This window comes from Triticum aestivum, chromosome 5B, assembly GCF_018294505.1.
Source record: "Triticum aestivum cultivar Chinese Spring chromosome 5B, IWGSC CS RefSeq v2.1, whole genome shotgun sequence".
Lineage (NCBI taxonomy): Eukaryota > Viridiplantae > Streptophyta > Magnoliopsida > Poales > Poaceae > Triticum > Triticum aestivum.
Window position 1 is genome coordinate 460,390,597 of NC_057807.1, and position 18,589 is coordinate 460,409,185.

Below are 18,589 nucleotides of genomic sequence, written 5' to 3' on the forward strand. Positions count from 1 at the left end.
CGCGGCGGCGGGCGGAGGGGCGTGGGTTGGCGCGCGGAAGATAAGTGGTGTGTTACAATAAGTTCCTGTTAGTTTTGGTCAAGCTTTAGCTTGATGCGCCGGCCATTAGCTAGCTAATTGCCCGATTGTTTGACGAGGAGGGCACGTTTAAGGCTAATAAAATGGCCCGTTGACGGCACGGCTGAGCTGACAGAGACTGTGTTACGCAGCGCAGGTGATACGTTTCTTTGCTTGCCGCCGCGGATAGACTAGTAGTAGGAGTAGCACACATCGTTGTGCGGTACTGCTACCACCTTAGACCTATAGCTGGGGTCAACAATGGCCGACGTCGCCAACGAAAAGGAAAAGGAAAAGGCCAGTCAGTATGATCGCCTTCGCTATAGCGGAATGACAGGATTCGTTAAGACAAAGTCCACCTTACTCGCCTCAACTTGTCTCGCTCACATTACAACCTGTACCCCAGTTTGATTCAGTTTACTCCACCACGAAAACTCTACAAACCGTTCACAACTGTTGAGATATGCTCCCCCCGTCCCAAAATACTCCCTCCGTGTTTCTTTTTAGTCAGCATATAAGATTTGGTCAAAGTCAAACTTAGTAAAGTTTGACCAACTTTATAGAAAAAAATATGAACATCTACAATACTAAAGCTATATGGTATGAAAATTAATTTCATGATGCATCTAACATTATTGATCTCATATTATGAAACTTGATATTCTTTCTATAAACTTAGCCAAAGTTAACAAAGTTTGACTTTGACCAAATCTTATATGCAGACTTAAAAAAACGGAGGGAGCAAGTGACTCAATTTTGTATACTAACTTTCAGAGTTAGTACAAAGTTGAGTCACTTATTTATTTTGAGACTGGTGGAGTATGATTCTCAAAACAAAAACAAAAAAACTGTCTGAGATATATTGTCCATCTCTTTCCATCAGTTTGAACTTTCAAATGAAATTGACTCAAACATGAATTCAACAACCCATCGCTCCCAGTTGACCCTTTTTACATGTTTGACTCGTGCTTCGTGTTTGTCAACGGTGCCACACCATCTGTTTTCTCTCTTGTACTCCTACTCCCTCCGTCCGAAAATACTTGTCATCAAAATAGATAAAAAAGGATGTATCTAGAACTAAAATACGTCTAAATACATTCCCTTTTATCCATTTTGATGACAAATATTTCCGGACGGAGGGAGTACTAGCTTGCACAGCTGGCACTGCACATGGCACAGCGATGTCGTTGGCCACCACATGAATCACAAAGCCAGTGGGCGAGTCGTGCGTTACGGTACTTGACTTTGTAATACAATAATCCGTGAAATGAAACGAGTAGTAGCTTGCAAAAACCTCTTACATTGTGGGACGTGAGGGGGTAGTTAATAACAACCGGAATTTGGTCACCGTCGAGACGATGCTGTGTCTTGCCGTGCCGTGCCGTGCTCGTGCTAGTTCGACAGTGGTGCTTGTTGCTTCAGTTCACGGTGCTGCCATCTGCCCGCTCCAGCTTTCAGAAGCTAAACTGAGTAACTGGAGCGTCTCGACACGCGCCCCCGCTTCAGCCTGACGCCGCAGACATCGTCGTTGCTATCCCCGGCGGAAAACCACCACTTGTACCCTCCCCTCCCTTGCCGGAGGAGAAAAGAGGCCCCGTCCACACTGATCTTCAGTGACTCCGCCGGCGGTTTGCACCGTCGGGCAGCACGGGCAGAAGGCGATGGCGCCGGCTTGCCGAGGCGCTGACAGAAGGAACCGACAACTTCACAGAAGGGCGATGATGAGCAACAGTTGCGTCTCCTTGTGCCAACCAGAGTTCATCGTCGGCCACAACCATAGCCCCGAGCAGCAGCAATCTGGCAATGCTCATAGTCGGCCACTCACCAACATACCTAAGGCCAGTTTGCACTTCAGGAATGTTGACACATTTCTCACAATCTGATAATGTCCCCATAATCATCCAGTCGGCAAAAAGCCGGGCAAAATGGCAGATTTTTACGGGGCCGCATAAACTGCAAGTAACAGATAAGAATTGATGCAGTAGAAAGTACAATAAAAGGAATGGATCATACCTACCACAGAGCTTTCCACATTAACACGTTTCACAGCACTCGTTCAAACAACTGAATGAATGAGACTACACAAGCTTGTAGTAGAAAATTGTACAATGCAGTCACTGTACTTTCCACACACACAGAGATAATTCAGATATATAATCTGGCATCACGAGAGCGAACACTTTCAGGTACCAGGAGATAATCCACAGCTATTTTGCACAAATGGGCCATAGATTAAAACAATTATGCGCCCATAGACACAAGGAAAAAATATATGTGATGTGATATAGTTTATGTATACAACAATGCCGACCGGTCGCTGCCCCGACAACCCATCAGAAGCAGCACGACACGCCTGTACACAACACGGGGACCCCGTCGACGTATGGATCATTTTAATCGATCGATTATACATCCGAAGAAAGCAAATTGATAATACCCAGATGCTTCTTCGCTCTACTATACTAGTGGCACAAATGAACACCATGTGATCATCTACTAACACAAGCAATAATATTGTACAAAAAGGATGACCCACGGAAAAAAAAGTTGGTGGCCCTGGAGCGGGTCATGGGACAGGATCCCTCTGCGCACCAGGCGGAGCGGTGGGCATCGGGAAGTTGAACGGGCTATAACCGCCGCCGAACCGAGGGGCCTCCACATATGGGCTCTGGACAAAAAGAAGAATAACATTTCTGAGCCTTCTGTTTGATGGAAGCATATAAGCATTTCTACTGTGAGTTGATGAAGAGAGTTGTGTGTGTCAGTGTGGAGGTACAACCAATGGAACAAGCAGTGATAGTGAGTTTGCTGATATGCGAATCAACATCATTTTTTCTTTTCTTTTGGCGGCTGTCAAAAGTTTTGTCGGTTAGGTGATGGATAAAAGATAATCTTATTTGGCAGTTAAGTGTTGGCCTGTTGGTGATGGGTCTAGAGCAGATAGCTAAGATCATTTGGAAAGCTCACCATACCTGTCAATCTGTCATCTGATCTAGTGTGATGGTAGTAATAAACCGTGTTTGCATGTAACGAAAAATTGGGTTAACTAAAGCTTGATACAGCTTGAACTCAATAGATCATGACAAAGTCCATTTTGGAATCTAATTTTGATTTTTTTTATCTAATGATAATTCAGCAAACAGCCATGTATACAAACTTGCATTTTAATATGCTACACATGTCACAACAATGATCTCAGAAGATGGTAGGCACCTGAGAATATGGTGGGTTTGCATCGAACGGCTGCACCCTGGGAGATCTTGGTGATGAATCCGGAGAGGTACCAACATTATCATCCGAATTATTTATCGTATGCTTCATTGTTGCTGCTTCTCCTTCACTATTGAGCTTAACACGCTGTGTCGAAATAACCCAACTTAGTTCATCAAGAACACCAAACAACTTACATATCAGAGCACACACGTGAATGACTGGTTATACAAAGAATGATACCTGGAATATTTTGCCTAAAGTTTTCAATCCTTTAGCTCGAGCTCTTAGTTCCTCTCTCTTGACATTGCTCTCTTGGAGAACCTGGTATTGGTAGAATGTTACAACTTCTGATAATGAGTAAGATTACAAAAACAGAGCAGCAAGGATAGTGCCAACATGAAGACGAACCATTTGACAGACACGTGACAGAGTTGCCTCTATATCAGCAACATTAAGCTTCCATAAGGAATCCACCATAACCTTTTTATGACTCTGCATGTAAGCTTCAAGTTGCTCATCAGTGTAATTACATTCCGAACTGAGATGTTTTTTTAAATCTTCCTGCAACTGCATAAGAGCTATTGCACCTACAGAAACAAAACAAATTTCAAGCCAAAATACAAATATATATTGCTAGCACCAACATTGCAAATATCGAAATCAGAACTGCTATTCAAGAAACTAAATAATAAAGTAAGTTTTACCTGTTGCAGCTGTCACTTGGGACTTAATAAAATGACCTTTGTTTCTAAACCATTCAGCTATAAAGGGAACCCCCAAAAGGATAGCTTTCTTTCCAAGCTCCTTGGCAGCTTGTCTTGAATACATGTAACCGATAGTACTCAACATATCAATCCCATATGCTGCAGGACATGCAAAATCAGAAAATAACATTGAGTTAATAGAAGTCGGGTTTGTGAACATGATAAAGAAAGAAAAGTGAAGTCTCAAAGTTTGACTTATGTTGGGAATACACAAGAAAAAAGTGGCCAAACAGTTCCAGAGCTACTGGGTTGGAATAAAGGCAGAAAAAGCAGCCAGAGGCAGTTACAAAGTTTAAAGGAAAAATAGACAGAACAGTTAGCAAGTGAGCAAAAAGTTTGTCACCTGCATCAGAAAGTCTAGCTACCTCAGCCTCAGCAACCTGGATAAATTCCTTTTTGTTTCCTTGAACATAAATGTGCAATCTATTCTTCAGTTTCTCCGCAAGTTTCTCCTCCCTTTCCTTTTGTACAGCCTGCAGTAGTTGTTAAGAGCCTTAAAGATACGACAATATGAAGAGTATGGCACCACTTAGAACTTTACATAATTACAACACTGAAAAAAAAGAGACATCTTAGCTAGCATTTCTTTTTTATTACAATACATTATAACGTCAATAAGCATGCTTTTGCAATCTAACAATTAAGCCATCAGCCCCTAATTTCATCTAATTGCTACAGTGAAGAGTAAACAGACCTGCGTAGAAACTGAAAAGTGTAAAGACTGATATTCTGCATGAGAAATGTCATGCTGAAAGAAGAGTGTATCATGCAACGTTTGAGTTTCACTAGTTTATCTTATATAGAGGTGGGCCAGGGGTTGAAGTACAAAAATGTGTTACTATAACATTGAAAATTGGGGAAATCATGGCTGTACTAAAATGATAAGTGTAACAAACGGGCAAAGAGGAACACCAAGGGGTCTACATTCGAACATTCAATTTTCTTTGTTTTCTTCTGTTTGAAGGCTTTCCAGAGGTATTGTGGCCTTTAGTGCAGCAGAGGCATTATGCTACAATTTTAGCATGTACAATATACATTTGGAAGCTACAAACAGACCCTAATCTTCTATGGAGAAGGAATATTTCTGAATCTCCAACCAAGAAAGCACACAAACTATTCTGTTGATAGGGACATACTCGCATTTTCTCTTGTAACTTCCTTGCATCAATCTTTTCATCTTCACCAAAAATGTCGAGTGAAGCCATGGATGCCATCGCCAGTTGACCAATGTAATCCTCAAAAATCTCACTACCGAATAGCATTGCAAAAATGGCTGATGGATCAATCATTGCTTCCCTGTATAATGATGGCAGGAAACTAGTAAGAAGGTAATCATCTCACCAATTTCTGCAGCATACAAGACGAAATCACCAATTACATTGTGAAACCTATATCTAGGAAAGAACGGAACAATTTGGCAGTCAACTAAGCTAATATATTCCCCAAGAACATCCCAATTCTTCGAAATTATTCCAAAAAGTTCATAGTAAGTATTTGTCGGTCACACTTACGTTGAAATACCAGATTTCCCATACGAGTTATATGCTTGACGCTGTGCGGGGTCACTAAGTACTTGGTATGCCTCCCCCAGTTCCTGCAATTACAGTAACTTTGTAAACACGCTATATATAAAGGGATAACTCTGTAAATCACATCTTCCTGTCTTACAAAGCCAGCTAGTATTGTGACAAGATGCACTGCAAAGTAGCACTACTGCAGCAATGACCAACACACTGCAAAAGTAACTCAATAATGCATTATACTATCTTGCGTGATGGCTGATATACCAGCACGCAACATACAAGCAATCTGTGGTTGAGAGCGAAGCACACGACAAAGGGAACTGCTGTTGTCGGATATTAGTCACCTGCTTCAGTTGATTGATGTATAACAATTATGATCATTTTCGTGCCTATGCAGAATGATTCATTGGTGTACAAAGGAGCAAACTGACACTAGAAACTTGTTTTGGCCACAGTAAGTCAGTAACTTCCATGAGCATCAATGGGGAGACTAGATTAAGTTTTGCGTTTTCTTCAATGTCATTTTGTTGGGCATAAGGTGCATATGCCCGGTTATTGCAAGGCAAAGTTGTCACCTATTCAGCCATTCTGATTCCACAAACTCACCTACTCGCCATTAGACATGGAAATACAAATGTTCTTGGTAATTCACGAGTTTGTAGTTGAGCTCCATGGACTGTAAGATGATTTTCAACATCATGGCAAGATAAAAACAGTTGTAGCATCAGTTTGTTATTCAGCAGGGTTGCAACATCTATGCCCGTTATCATTGAGGCAGTAGCTGCACTCTTTGGTACATCCCTCCCTGAGCTAGTAACAGGGGAGGCAACTATGGTGACTGGAGAAGTTCCCCTAGGTGAGCCGGTGTAATACAGTTCTGATTCCTACCAGCAAGGCAGCAGCAAAGAAATATCTATGTCGCTACCACCATCGGCGTTCATCGTCCATGTAAAAGCTGACTGAATCCCCGAAAGGCGGGACACCCGTCTTGCAGAGCGCCGAATGAAGACACATGATCCCCACTAATTTACATCAGTGTTGACTTCTGCATAGCTAATTGCCTGATCAGTCGCTGGCAGCACTGTTGGCGATAGTTACAGCGGATTTTGCATGATGCTGAATTGCTGATGTCTCACAAGGGAAGTCATGGCAGTGGGGAAGCAAGCAGCGGCATGGCAGAGGGAGCACTTGCCTGGAACTTCTCGGCCGCGAGGGGGTCATTGCGGTTCTTGTCGGGGTGGACCTGCCTCGCCTGCAACAACAACAACAACGACACCGGCAAACCGGAATGAGAGCGAAGTTCGCCGGTGGAGACGGAGCGGGACAGGAAAGCGCGCGCGGCAGGGCGTGGCAGTGGCACGACCTTGACGTAGTAGGCCTTCTTGATGTCGGCCTCGGTGGCCGCCGGGCTGACCCCGAGCACGTCGTAGTACCCGGTCTCCCGCACCATCGTCGAGTCAACCAACCGATGAATCGATCAGGCCGCCGCCCCTCCGACGCCGGATCTCGCGCGCCGCCCCCCGAGATCTCCTCCTGCTGCTGCTCCTCGCGGCGTGGTGGGCGGAGGAATGGGAGGCCGGCGCGGGTGTGGCGGCTGAGAGAGATCCCCGGGCGACCATAAAGGGCGTGGAATGGAAAGGGGCGAATAATTTCGTTCTGCTTTCTTTTTTCGCCGGCTCCGCGTGGAATAGTGGGGGGATGAGTCACGTTGACATGGCGGAGAAACCCGCCCGATTTGGAACGCCTCCCGTTCCAATGGGGATTGATTCCCTCTCGTTAATCGCCGGGGGTTGAATTTGCGGCGATGCAGTAGAGGTGGACCAACCCGGACTGGACTGGGGGTAGGTATAATGGCATTTTCGAGGTGGGCAAAAAGCCCCGTTAGAGCATCTCCAGCCGCACCCCCAACAGGCCCCTCCAGGCGACTTTTTGGGCGCCGGCGTAAAAAAAACGGCCGAGTCGCGTCCCAGGACGACGAAAAGCGCCCGTTCGGCCCTTTTTTCCGCCCGGCGCGCTGGGGGGCGCTTGGGGGCTCCGGCGCAAGGGGAAAGCGCGGTTGGCCCACGCCGTCAGGTGAAAAGTCAAGATTTTCTTCCCCGGCTCGCCTCCCACCCCCCGCACTCTCGGCCGCAACTAGGCATATCCCGGCGCCGCCCCGCCGCCCTTCACCGGTAGATAGCCATTCCCCGCCAGAAAAATAGCAGAGGTTCGCCGTGACAGCCCCTCCGACTACTTCTGGGCGTTTCCGGCCGCGGAGGGGCAGTTTAGCGGCGGGTGCACGCCCACCGCGCGCAAGGTGTTCGGCGATTTTCCTACCTCGGCGATGGACTCAGATGACGAGGAAGTGCTCGCCGCGCTGCTGGAGGAGGAAGCCGAGGCCGACGTCCAGGAAGAAGAGCATCTCATGGTGCTCGCCACCCTCGCCCAGCTGCTGGCGAGCAATGAAAAGCCGCGGCGAGGTGGCTCGGCATCGGGGCGGATGAAAGCAAAGAACCGGCATCGTCTCGAAGGCTACTGCATGCTCTACTCCGACTACTTCGTCGATGCTCCACTTCACGGCGATAGAACATTTCGGCGCCGTTATCGGATGAACAGAAAGCTTTTCCTCCGGATTGTGAATTCCATCTGGGAGTTCGACAACTACTTCAAATGCAAGATGGATTGCACCGGCAAACTTGGATTCACCTCCATCCAGAAATGCACTACAGCGATGAGGATGCTTGCATATGGAGCTCCCGGTGACTCACAGGACGACTATGGGCGCATGGCCGAGTCCACCAGCCTAGAATGTTTCTACAAGTTCTGTCGGGCAGTGGTGGCAGTGTTTGGACCGCAATACTTGAGAACACCCAATGCGGAAGACACTGCTCGGATCCTAGCACAGAATGCAGCAAGAGGATTTCCTGAGATGCTTGGAAGCATCGACTGCATGCATTGGAAATGGAAGAATTGCCCATTTGCTTGGCAGGGGATGTACAAAGGTGCCAAAGACGGTTGCAGTGTGGTACTTGAGGCGGTGGCCACACAGGACCTCTGGATTTGGCACTCCTTCTTTGGTATGCCAGGAACTCACAGTGACATCAATGTGCTGCAGTGCTCTCCTGTCTTTGCCAAGCTTGTTGAAGGTCATTCTCCTCCGGTGAACTTCGAGATCAATGGGCGGCAGTACAACAAGGGGTACTATCTAGCTGATGGCATCTATCCAAGATGGTCGACATTTGTCAAGACCATCAAAAACCTTGTGCCTGGAGGCAAGAACGCCTGGTTTGCGAAGATTCAGGAGGCTTGCAGGAAGGATGTCGAGCGGGCATTTGGTATGCTCCAATCTCGATTTGCTGTTGTCCGGTACCCCGCTCAGACCTGGTCGAAAGATCAAATATGGGAGATCATGACTTGCTGTGTAATCTTGCACAACATGATCATTGAGAGCGAGCAGGAAGAGTCAGTGTTTGACACTGAACCATACCACAGGCAGGGTCCTCTTTCCCAAGTTGATCACCAGCTACCGGCAACCTAGACTGCCTACCTCAGTATGCGTCAGGAGATCCGAGACCCACAGGTGCATCATCAACTGCAACAAGATCTGATAGAGCACCTATGGAGGCTCAAGGGCGACACCGGGCGCGACGTGTGATGAAATATGAGTTTTTATTTGTTAAACTATATAATTTGTATTGAACTATTTGTTGTTGTACTATTTTGTTGAAGTATTTGAAATTTCTGCGATGAAATATGTGATAAAAATATATTTATGTTCATAATTGAACACCGAGCCACGGCGAACCACGCCGAATATGGGCCTATTCTCGTCCATATGAGCCTTTTTCGCCGAAATGGGGCTTCAAAACTGGGCCAAAATCGGCGACTGGGGGCGAGTTGGGGGCGATGACTGGGCGCAAAACCGCCCCCAGCGCCGAAAGAATCGCCGGCTCGCCCCCAGGGGGCGATTTTTATGCGCCCTGGGGGGCCGAACGGCTGGAGATGCTCTTAGAGTCCAACGGGTCGACCCATTTCATCCGCTAGCATCTCTTTGGGTTGGCGCGGACACAAAAATCGGCCCAACGCGCCGACCGAAACGAACACGCGTCCGCTTTTCGTCTGCAGACGACCCATTTCAGGCCCATTTTTACGTCGACGCGGACACGAGATTGACGCGCGCGCGCTCGCCTTCTCCTCCTCCCGGGCCCGTTGGTCGGTGGCACATTGGCCTTCTCCCCATCCAACATCAACTCTTGCCTCCTTCGTCGCCGACGCCGACGCCCATTGTTTTCGGTGACTCTCTCAGCTGCCGGCCGCAACATCCGCTCAGCAACGCCGCCACCTTCCACGTTGCCCGCCACCGTCGAGGACCCGACTGCTTCCCCCCCCCCCCCGCTGCTCCCCCCCGACACAGTCGCGGCCGCGACCAAGAAGCCGCCTCGCCGCCCCGGCCAGATCCTCACCTCATCCTCACCGGCACGCTCGTCGGACGCCGGCCCGCTCGTCGGACGCCGGCAGGGCAGCTAGTTGGTCCGTGCTGTTGGGAAACGTTGCAGAAAATTAAAATTTTCCTACGGTTTCACCAAGATCCATCTATGAGTTCATCTAAGCAACGAGTGATAGGAGTGCATCTACATACCCTTGTAGATCATGAGCAGAAGCGTTCAAGAGAACGAGGATGATGGAGTCGTACTCACCGTGATCCAAATCACCGATGACCAAGTGCTGAACGGACAGCACCTCCGCGTTCAACACACGTACGGAGGGGATGACGTCTCCTCCTTCTTGATCCAGCAAGGGGGAAGGAGAGGTTGAGGAAGAAGGCTCCAGCAGCAGCACGACGGCGTGGTGGTGGTGGAGATGCAGTACTCCGGCAGGGCTTCGCCAAGCAACCGCAGGAGGAGGAAGAGGTGTAGCAGGGGGAGGGAGGCGCCAAGACTCAAGGGTGCGGCTGCCCTCCCTCCCCCCCTCCTTTATATAGGCCCCCGGGGGGGCACCGGCCCTGGAGATGGGAATCTCCCAAGGGGCAGCGGCCAGGGGGGTGGAGTGCCCCCCAAGGCAAGTGGTGCGCCCCCCCCCCCACCCCACCCTAGGGTTTCCAACCCTATGCGCAGGGGGGCCCAAGGGGGGGCACACCAGCCCACTAGGGGCTGGTTCCCCTCCCACTTCAGCCCATGGGGCCCTCCGGGATAGGTGGCCCCACCCGGTGGACCCTCGGACCCTTCCAGTGGTCCCGGTACAATACCGGGTGACCCCGAAACTTTCCTGATGGCCGAAACAGCACTTCCTATATATAAATCTTCACCTCCGGACTATTCCAGAACTCTTCGTGACGTCCGGGATCTCATCCGGGACTCCGAACAACATTCGGTAATCACATACAAGTCTTCCTAATAACCCTAGCATCACCGAACCTTAAGTGTGTAGACCCTACGGGTTCGGGAATCATGCAGACATGACCGAGACAGCTCTCCGGCCAATAACCAACAGCGGGATCTGGATACCCATGTTGGCTCCCACATGTTCCACGATGATTTCATCGTATGAACCACGATGTCGAGGATTCGATCAACCCCGTATACAATTCCCTTTGTCAGTCGGTACGTTACTTGCCCGAGACTTGATCGTCGGTATCCCAATACCTCGTTCAGTGTCGTTACCGGCAAGTCACTTTACTCGTACCGTAATGCATGATCCCGTGACCAAACACTTGGTCACTTAGAGCTCATTATGATGATGCATTACCGAGTGGGCCCAGAGATACCTCTCCGTCATACGGAGTGACAAATCCCAGTCTCGATCCGTGTCAACCCAACAGACACTTTCGGAGATACCTGTAGTGCACCTTTATAGTCACCCAGTTACGTTGTGACGTTTGGTACACCCAAAGCACTCCTACGGTATCCGGGAGTTACACGATCTCATGGTCTAAGGAAAAGATACTTGACATTGGAAAAGCTCTAGCAAACGAACTACACGATCTTGTGCTATGCTTAGGATTGGGTCTTATTCTCCTAATGATGTGATCCCGTTATCAATGACATCTAATGTCCATAGTCAGGAAACCATGACTATCTGTTGATCAACGAGCTAGTCAACTAGAGGCTTACTAGGGACATATTATGGTCTATGTATTCACACGTGTATTATGATTTCCGGATAATACAGTTATAGCATGAATAAAGACAATTATCATGAACAAGGAAATATAATAATAATCCTTTTATTATTGCCTCTAGGGCATATTTCCAACAGTCTCCCACTTGCACTAGAGTCAATAATCTAGTTACATTGTGATGAATCAAACACCCATAAAGTTCTGGTGTTGATCATGTTTTGCTCGCGAAAGAGGTTTAGTCAACGGATCTGCGACATTCAGATCTGTATGTACTTTGCAAATATCTATGTCTCCATCTTGAACATTTTCACGGATGGAGTTGAAACGACGCTTGATGTGCCTGGTCTTCTTGTGAAACCTGGGCTCCTTGGCAAGGGCAATAGCTCCAGTGTTGTCACAGAAGAGTTTGATCGGCCCCGACGCATTGGGTATGACTCCTAGGTCGGTGATGAACTCCTTCACCCAAATTGCTTCATGCGCTGCCTCCGAGGCTGCCATGTACTCCGCTTCACATGTAGATCCCGCCATGACGCTCTGCTTGCAGCTGCACCAGCTTACTGCTCCACCATTCAACATATACACGTATCCGGTTTGTGACTTAGAGTCATCCAGATCTGTGTCGAAGCTAGCGTCGACGTAACCCTTTACGACGAGCTCTTCATCACCTCCATAAACGAGAAACATGTCCTTTGTCCTTTTCAGGTACTTCAGGATATTCTTGACCGCTGTCCAGTGTTCCTTGCCGGGATTACTTTGGTACCTTCCTACCAAACTTACGGCAAGGTTTACATCAGGTCTGGTACACAGCATGGCATACATAATAGATCCTATGGCTGAAGCATAGGGGATGACACTCATCTCTTCTTTATCTTTTGCCGTGGTCGGGCATTGAGCCGAGCTCAATCTCACACCTTGCAATACAGGCAAGAACCCTTTCTTGGACTGATCCATTTTGAACTTCTTCAAAATCTTATCAAGGTATGTGCTTTGTGAAAGACCTATGAGGCGTCTCGATCTATCCCTATAGATCTTGATGCCTAATATGTAAGCAGCTTCTCCAAGGTCCTTCATTGAAAAACACTTATTCAAGTAGGCCTTAATGCTGTCCAAAAGTTCTATATCATTTCCCATCAAGAGTATGTCATCTACATATAATATGAGAAATGCTACAGAGCTCCCACTCACTTTCTTGTAAACGCAGGCTTCTCCATAAGTCTGCATAAACCCAAACGCTTTGATCATCTCATCAAAGCGAATGTTCCAACTCCGAGATGCTTGCACCAGCCCATAAATGGATCGCTGGAGCTTGCATACTTTGTTAGCATTCTTAGGATCGACAAAACCTTCCGGCTGCATCATATACAGTTCTTCCTTAAGATGTCCATTAAGGAATGCCGTTTTGACGTCCATCTGCCATATCTCATAATCATAGTATGCGGCAATTGCTAACATGATTCGGACGGACTTCAGCTTCGCTACGGGAGAGAATGTCTCATCGTAGTCAACCCCTTGAACTTGTCGATAACCCTTAGTGACAAGTCGAGCTTTATAGATGGTAACATTACCATCCGCGTCCGTCTTCTTCTTAAAGATCCATTTGTTTTCTATCGCTCGCCGATCATCGGGCAAGTCTGTCAAAGTCCATACTTTGTTTTCATACATGGATTCTATCTCGGATCGCATGGCTTCAAGCCATTTGTTGGAATCTGGGCCCGCCATCGCTTCTTCATAGTTCGAAGGTTCACCGTTGTCTAACAACATGATTTCCATGACAGGGTTGCCGTACCACTCTGGTGCGGAACGTGTCCTTGTAGACCTACGAAGTTCAGTAGCAACTTGATCCGAAGTACCTTAATCATCATCATTATTTTCCTCTCCAGTTGGTGTAGGCATCACAGGAACATTTTCCTGAGCTGCACTACTTTCCTGTTCAAGAGGTAGTACTTCATCGAGTTCTACTTTCCTCCCACTTACTTCTTTCGAGAGAAACTCTTTTTACAGAAAGGATCCATTCTTGGCAACAAAGATCTTGCCCTCGGATCTTAAGTAGAAGGTATACCCAATGGTTTCCTTAGGGTATCCTATGAAGACGCATTTTTCCGACTTGGGTTCGAGCTTTTCAGGTTGAAGTTTCTTGACATCAGCATCACATCCCCAAACTTTTAGAAATGACAGCTTAGGTTTCTTCCCAAACCATAGTTCATACGGTGTCGTCTCAACGGATTTAGACGGTGCCCTATTTAAAGTGAATGTAGCTGTCTCTAGAGCGTATCCCCAAAATGATAGCGGTAAATCGGTAAGAGACATCATAGAGAGCACCATATCCAATAGAGTGCGATTACGACGTTCGGACACACCATTACGCTGAGGTGTTCCAGGCGGCGTGAGTTGTGAAACGATTTCACATTTCCTTAAGTGCGTACCAAATTCGTGACTTAAATATTCTCCTCCACGATCTGATCATAGGAACTTTATCTTTCGGTCACGTTGATTCTCTACCTCATTCTGAAATTCCTTGAACTTTTCAAAGGTCTCAAACTTGTGTTTCATTAAGTAGACATACCCATATCTACTCAAGTCATCAGTGAGAGTGAGAACATAACGATATTCTCCGCGAGCCTCAAGGCTCATTGGACCGCACACATCAGTATGTATGATTTCCAACAAGTTGGTTGCTCGCTCCATTGTTCCAGAGAACGGAGTCTTGGTCATCTTGCCCATGAGGCATGGCTCGCATGTGTCAAACGATTCATAATCTAGAGACTCTAAAAGTCCATCAGCATGGAGCTTCTTCATGCGCTTGACACCAATGTGACCAAGGCGGCAGTGCCACAAGTATGTGGGACTATCGTTATCAACTTTACATCTTTTGGTATTCACACTATGAATATGTGTAACATTACGTTCGAGATTCATTAAGAATAAACCATTGACCATCGGGGCATGACCATAAAACATATCTCTCATATAAATAGAACAACCATTATTCTTGGATTTAAATGAGTAGCCATCTCGTATTAAACGAGATCCAGATACAATGTTCATGCTCAAACTTGGCACTAAATAACAATTATTGAGGTTTAAAACTAATCCCGTAGGTAAATGTAGAGGTAGCGTGCCGACGGCGATCACATCGACCTTGGAACCATTCCCGACGCGCATCGTCACCTCGTCCTTCGCCAGTCTCCGCTTATTCCGCAGCTCCTGCTGTGAGTTACAAATATGAGCAACGGCACCGGTATCAAATACCCAGGAGTTACTACGAGTACTGGTAAGGTACACATCAATTACATGTATATCAAATATACCTTTAGTGTTGCCGGCCTTCTTGTCCGCTAAGTATTTGGGGCAGTTCCGCTTCCAGTGACCCTTCCCTTTGCAATAAAAGCACTCAGTCTCAGGCTTGGGTCCATTCTTTGACTTCTTCCCGGCAACTGGCTTACCGGGCGCGGCAACATCCTTGCCGTCCTTCTTGAAGTTCTTCTTACCCTTGCCCTTCTTGAACTTGGTGGTTTTATTGACCATCAACACTTGATGTTCTTTCTTGATTTCTACCTCTGCCGACTTCAGCATTGAAAATACTTCAGGAATAGTTTTCACCATCCCCTGCATATTGTAGTTCATCACAAAGCTCTTGTAGCTTGGTGGGAGCGACTGAAGGATTCTGTCAATGACCGCCTCGTCCGGGAGGTTAATGTCCAGCTGGGACAGGCGGTTGTGCAACCCAGACATTTTGAGTATGTGCTCACTGACAGAACTATTTTCCTCCATCTTACAACTGTAGAACTTGTCGGAGACTTCATATCTCTCGACCCGGGCATGAGCTTGGAAAACCATTTTCAGCTCCTCGAACATCTCATATGCTCCGTGTTGCTCAAAACGCTTTTGGAGCCCCGGTTCTAAGCTGTAAAGCATGCCGCACTGAACGAGGGAGTAATCATCAGCACGTGACTGCCAAGCGTTCATAACGTCTTGGTTCTCTAGGATGGGTGCTTCACCTAGCGGTCCATCTAGGACATATGCTTTCTTGGCAGCTATGAGGATGATCCTCAGGTTCCGGACCCAGTCCGTATAGTTGCTGCCATCATCTTTCAGCTTGGTTTTCTCTAGGAACGCGTTGAAGTTCATGTTGACATGAGCGTTGGCCATTTGATCTACAAGACATATTTGCAAAGGTTTTAGACTAAAGTTCATGATAATTAAGTTCATCTAATCAAATTATTTAATGAACTCCCACTCAGATTAGACATCCCTCTAGTCATCTAAGTGTTACATGATCCGAGTCGACTAGGCCGTGTCCGATCATCATGTGAGACGGACTAGTCATCATCAGTGAACATCTCCATGTTGATTGTATCTTCCATACGACTCATGTTCGACCTTTCGGTCTCTGTGTTCCGAGGCCATGTCTGTACATGCTAGGCTCGTCAAGTTAACCCTAAGTGTTTTTGCATGTGTAAAACTATCTTACACCCGTTGCATGTGAACGTAAGAATCTATCACACCCGATCATCACGTGGTGCTTCGAAACGACGAACTTTAGCAACGGCGCACAGTTAGGGAAGAACACTTCTTGAAATTATTATAAGGGATCATCTTATTTACTACCGTCGTTCTAAGTAAACAAGATGCATAAACATAATAAACATCACATGCAATTATATAGTAGTGACATGATATGGCCAATATCATATAGCTCCTTTGATCTCCATCTTCGGGGCTCCATAATCATCTTCGTCACCGGCATGACACCATGATCTCCATCATCATGATCTCCATCATCGTGTCTCCATGAAGTTGCTCGCCAACTATTACTTCTACTACTATGGCTAACGGTTTAGCAATAAAGTAAAGTAATTACATGGCGTTAAATCATTGACACGCAGGTCATACAATAATTAAGACAACTCCTATGGCTCCTGCCGGTTGTCATACTCATAAACATGCAAAATTCCTATTACAAGAACATGATCTCATACATCACAATATATCATTCATCATTCATCACAACTTTTGGCCATATCACATCACAAGACACTTGCTGCAAAAACAAGTTAGACGTCCTCTAATTGTTGTTGCAAGTTTTACGTGGCTTCTATAGGTGATCTAACAAGAACGTTTTCTTACCTACGTTAAAGCCACAACGTGATTTGTCAACTTCTATTTACCCTTCATAAAGACCCTTTTCATCGAATCCGCTCCAACTAAAGTGGGAGAGACAGTCACCCGCTAGCCACCTTATGCAACTAGTGCATGTCAGTCGGTGGAACCTGTCTCACGTAAGCGTACGTGTAAGGTCGGTCCGGGCCGCTTCATCCCACAATACCGCTGAAGCAAGATAAGACTAGTGGCGGCAAGAAAGTTGACGACATCTACGCCCACAACAAAATTGTGTTCTACTCGTGCAAAAGAGAACTACGCATAGACCTAGCTCATGATGCCACTGTTGGGAAACATTGCAGAAAATTAAAATTTTCCTACGGTTTCACCAAGATCCATCTATGAGTTCATCTAAGCAACGAGTGATAGGAGTGCATCTACATACCCTTGTAGATCGTGAGCGGAAGCGTTCAAGAGAACGAGGATGATGGAGTCTTACTCGCCGTGATCCAAATCACTGATGACCAAGTGCTGAACGGACAGCACCTCCGCGTTCAACACACGTACGGAGGGGATGACGTCTCCTCCTTCTTGATCCAGCAAGGGGGAAGGAGAGGTTGAGGAAGAAGGCTCCAGTAGCAGCACGACGGCCTGGTGGCGGTGGAGATGCAGTACTCTGACAGGGCTTCGCCAAGCAACCGCGGGAGGAGGAAGAGGTGTAGCAGGAGGAGGGAGGCGCCAAGACTCAGGGGTGCGGCTGCCCTCCCTCCCCCCCTCCTTTATATAGGCCCCCGGGGGGGCACCGGCCCTGGAGATGGGAATCTCCCAAGGGGCGACGGCCAGGGGGGTGGAGTGCCCCCCAAGGCAAGTGGTGCGCCCCCCCCCCCCACCCTAGGGTTTCCAACCCTATGCGCAGGGGGGGCCCAAGGGGGGCACACCAGCCCACTAGGGGCTGGTTCCCCTCCCACTTCAGCCCACGGGGCCCTCCGGGATAGGTGGCCCACCCCGGTGGACCCTCGGACCCTTCCGGTGGTCCCGGTACAATACCAGGTGACCCCAAAACTTTCCTGATGGCCGAAACAGCACTTCCTATATATAAATCTTCACCTCCGGACTATTCCAGAACTCCTCGTGACGTCCGGGATCTCATCCGGGACTCCGAACAACATTCGGTAATCACATACAAGTCTTCCAAATAACCCTAGCGTCACCAAACCTTAAGTGTATAGACCCTACGGGTTCGGGAATCATGCAGACATGACCGAGACAGCTCTCCGGCCAATAACCAACAGCGGGATCTGGATACCCATGTTGGCTCCCACATGTTCCACGATGATTTCATCGTATGAACCACGATGTCGAGGATTCGATCAACCCCGTATACAATTCCCTTTGTCAGTCGGTACGTTACTTGCCCGAGACTTGATCGTCGGTATCCCAATACCTCGTTCAGTGTCGTTACCGGCAAGTCACTTTACTCGTACCGTAATGCATGATCCCGTGACCAAACACTTGGTCACTTAGAGCTCTTTATGATGATGCATTACCGAGTGGGCCCAGAGATACCTCTCCGTCATACAGAGTGACAAATCCCAGTCTCGATCCGTGTCAACCCAACAGACACTTTCGGAGATACCTGTAGTGCACCTTTATAGTCACCCAGTTACGTTGTGACGTTTGGTACACCCAAAGCACTCCTACGGTATCCGGGAGTTACACGATCTCATGGTCTAAGGAAAAGATACTTGACATTGGAAAAGCTCTAGCAAACGAACTACACGATCTTGTGCTATGCTTAGGATTGGGTCTTATTCTCCTAATGATGTGATCCCGTT

The 18,589-nt window shown here is 47.4% G+C and overlaps 1 protein-coding gene across 1 annotated transcript; it reads right to left on the bottom strand.

Moving 5' to 3' along the window:
* Positions 1-2,289: 2,289 nt before the first annotated feature.
* LOC123112464 (chaperone protein dnaJ 10) lies at positions 2,290-7,294 on the bottom strand. The gene is made up of 10 exons (XM_044533450.1): positions 6,921-7,294; positions 6,750-6,809; positions 5,546-5,628; positions 5,171-5,330; positions 4,378-4,507; positions 3,975-4,133; positions 3,679-3,857; positions 3,511-3,591; positions 3,271-3,414; positions 2,290-2,725 (listed from the first exon to the last, which is right to left on the bottom strand). The coding sequence occupies exons 1-10, from the start codon at positions 7,005-7,007 to the stop codon at positions 2,624-2,626; spliced, it is 1,185 nt and encodes a 394-aa protein (XP_044389385.1). The 5' UTR covers positions 7,008-7,294; the 3' UTR covers positions 2,290-2,623.
* Between the last annotated feature and the right edge of the window lie 11,295 nt (positions 7,295-18,589).